Source organism: Penaeus monodon, unplaced genomic scaffold (genome assembly GCF_015228065.2).
Source record: "Penaeus monodon isolate SGIC_2016 unplaced genomic scaffold, NSTDA_Pmon_1 PmonScaffold_2684, whole genome shotgun sequence".
NCBI classification, from domain to species: Eukaryota; Metazoa; Arthropoda; class Malacostraca; order Decapoda; family Penaeidae; genus Penaeus; species Penaeus monodon.
The window spans coordinates 6,265-7,958 of NW_023657295.1; the positions used below are offsets into that span (position 1 = coordinate 6,265).

Below are 1,694 nucleotides of genomic sequence, written 5' to 3' on the forward strand. Positions count from 1 at the left end.
GTAGGTGTTGGTGTTATTGTTGTTGTGTTATGGTGTGTGGGTTTATGTTTTGGTGGGGTGTGTTGTGGTGTTTGTGTGGGGTGTGTTGTGTTGTGTGTGGTGTGTGTGTGTGTGTGTGTTGTGTGGTTGTGTATGTGTTTTGTTATGGTGTGTGTTTGTTGTGGCGTATGTATGTGCGTGGTGTGTGGTGAAGCACCCACTCACCTGAAAACCAGCTTCTTCCCCAATCCCGCGGGCCCCGCCGTAAATCGCCGCCGCAACGGAAACAGCCATGTACATTGTACAGCACCTTTTTTTCACGCCCAGGGTCTTGAAAAAACCCCAGGTCTTACCTTGGATTCCCCACTTCACTTTACGATTTCCCCAGCCCATTTCTCTTCTACAAGAGAAAAACGAAAAGAAAAATTTTCAGCCCACTAAATCTTGCCCCTTTAGGACTTTCTTCTCATTTTTTTTTCTTTTAAAATTAAACTACATAAAATATATTTCATTGTTGGGCATTTACTGTTGGTTCCCCCCAATGCAGCACATTAATCAGGTCCAAAAAAAAGGTAAATATCAAAAAAACAAACAAATTCTGTCCACAAAGATAAAAAAATGGATTTAAGGGGCCCACCTCAAAATTCCCATTTTCGTCAGTTCAATATTCGAGTCATCCCCTTTGGTCTGTATGTAACTTAACCTGACGCCGACTAAGGCTCCTGTGCTGGCGTCCTTGGCACCGACAGTTACTCCGGAATCCAGGCACTTCTTTAGCCCGTTGCCTATGGCCCCCTCTGTTGCCGAGCCGCTCAAAAAACGGGAAAGCCCAGGGGGACTGAAAAAAAAACCGGGAAGGGGTTTCGTTTCCCCCCGTTTGAGGAATGCCATGTTTTTGTTGTTGTTTTTTTGGGGGTTAATGATTAAAAAAACAAACAATAAAAAAAAAAGGGTTCATTTTAAAGGCACTATGGTAAAAGTAAAAAATAAAAAAAAAAAAAATAAAAGTTAACGAAGGGATTTAAGAGGAGGGGAAAAAAAAGGGACAGAGGGGAGAAGGGGAAAAAAGGGAACCATGCAAAATTAGTTGTGGCGAGGGCTGAGGTCCAAGGCAGGGGTGATCCCCTACATTGAGCCTTAGGGTTCCCCGTCTCTTAAGCCCCCCCCCCACGGCAAACAAAACGAAGCAAGGCATTTGGGGGGGTATTGGGTTAATAAAAAAACCTCCTTTAATTTTCAATTAATTAAGTTCCCAGGGGGCTACCATTGTACTGAAGCCCACACAAGAGGGATTTAAGACAGTATGGAAAAAAAAAGCAAACTTCCCCACAAGGAGGGGGCTCCCCGAGGTTAGAAAATTCATCGTTGATCAGCTTGGCCACCTCCTCGAAGGCCTCGCGTCCCAAAACAACGTACTCGATGCCCTTGGAGTCTCCCATTTCTATCAGCGAGGTCGTATTCACTATACTGTGGGTGGAACAACATGGTACCATAAGAAGTACAACGGAAATATAATCATCTCAATATACAAGGTGATACTTTAGGTAACTACAGTCAGTTCTCTCGTTTTTTATTTCTTTAAAGGGATCAAAAAAAACCAATGAGGAAATTTATACCCCACAAATTTTTTTTTTAAAAAAGCAGTATTGGTTTACATAGGTCTCTGGAGGTCTACTTTAGAACTAATAGTAAAAAAAAAAAAAAAAATTATCTCG

The 1,694-nt window shown here is 42.3% G+C and overlaps 1 protein-coding gene across 1 annotated transcript; it reads right to left on the minus strand.

Annotated features, from left to right (window-relative positions):
* Positions 1 to 603: 603 nt before the first annotated feature.
* LOC119570430 lies at positions 604 to 1,474 on the minus strand. The gene is made up of 2 exons (XM_037918173.1): positions 1,321 to 1,474; positions 604 to 817 (listed from the first exon to the last, which is right to left on the minus strand). The coding sequence occupies exons 1-2, from the start codon at positions 1,470 to 1,472 to the stop codon at positions 604 to 606; spliced, it is 366 nt and encodes a 121-aa protein (XP_037774101.1). The 5' UTR covers positions 1,473 to 1,474.
* Between the last annotated feature and the right edge of the window lie 220 nt (positions 1,475 to 1,694).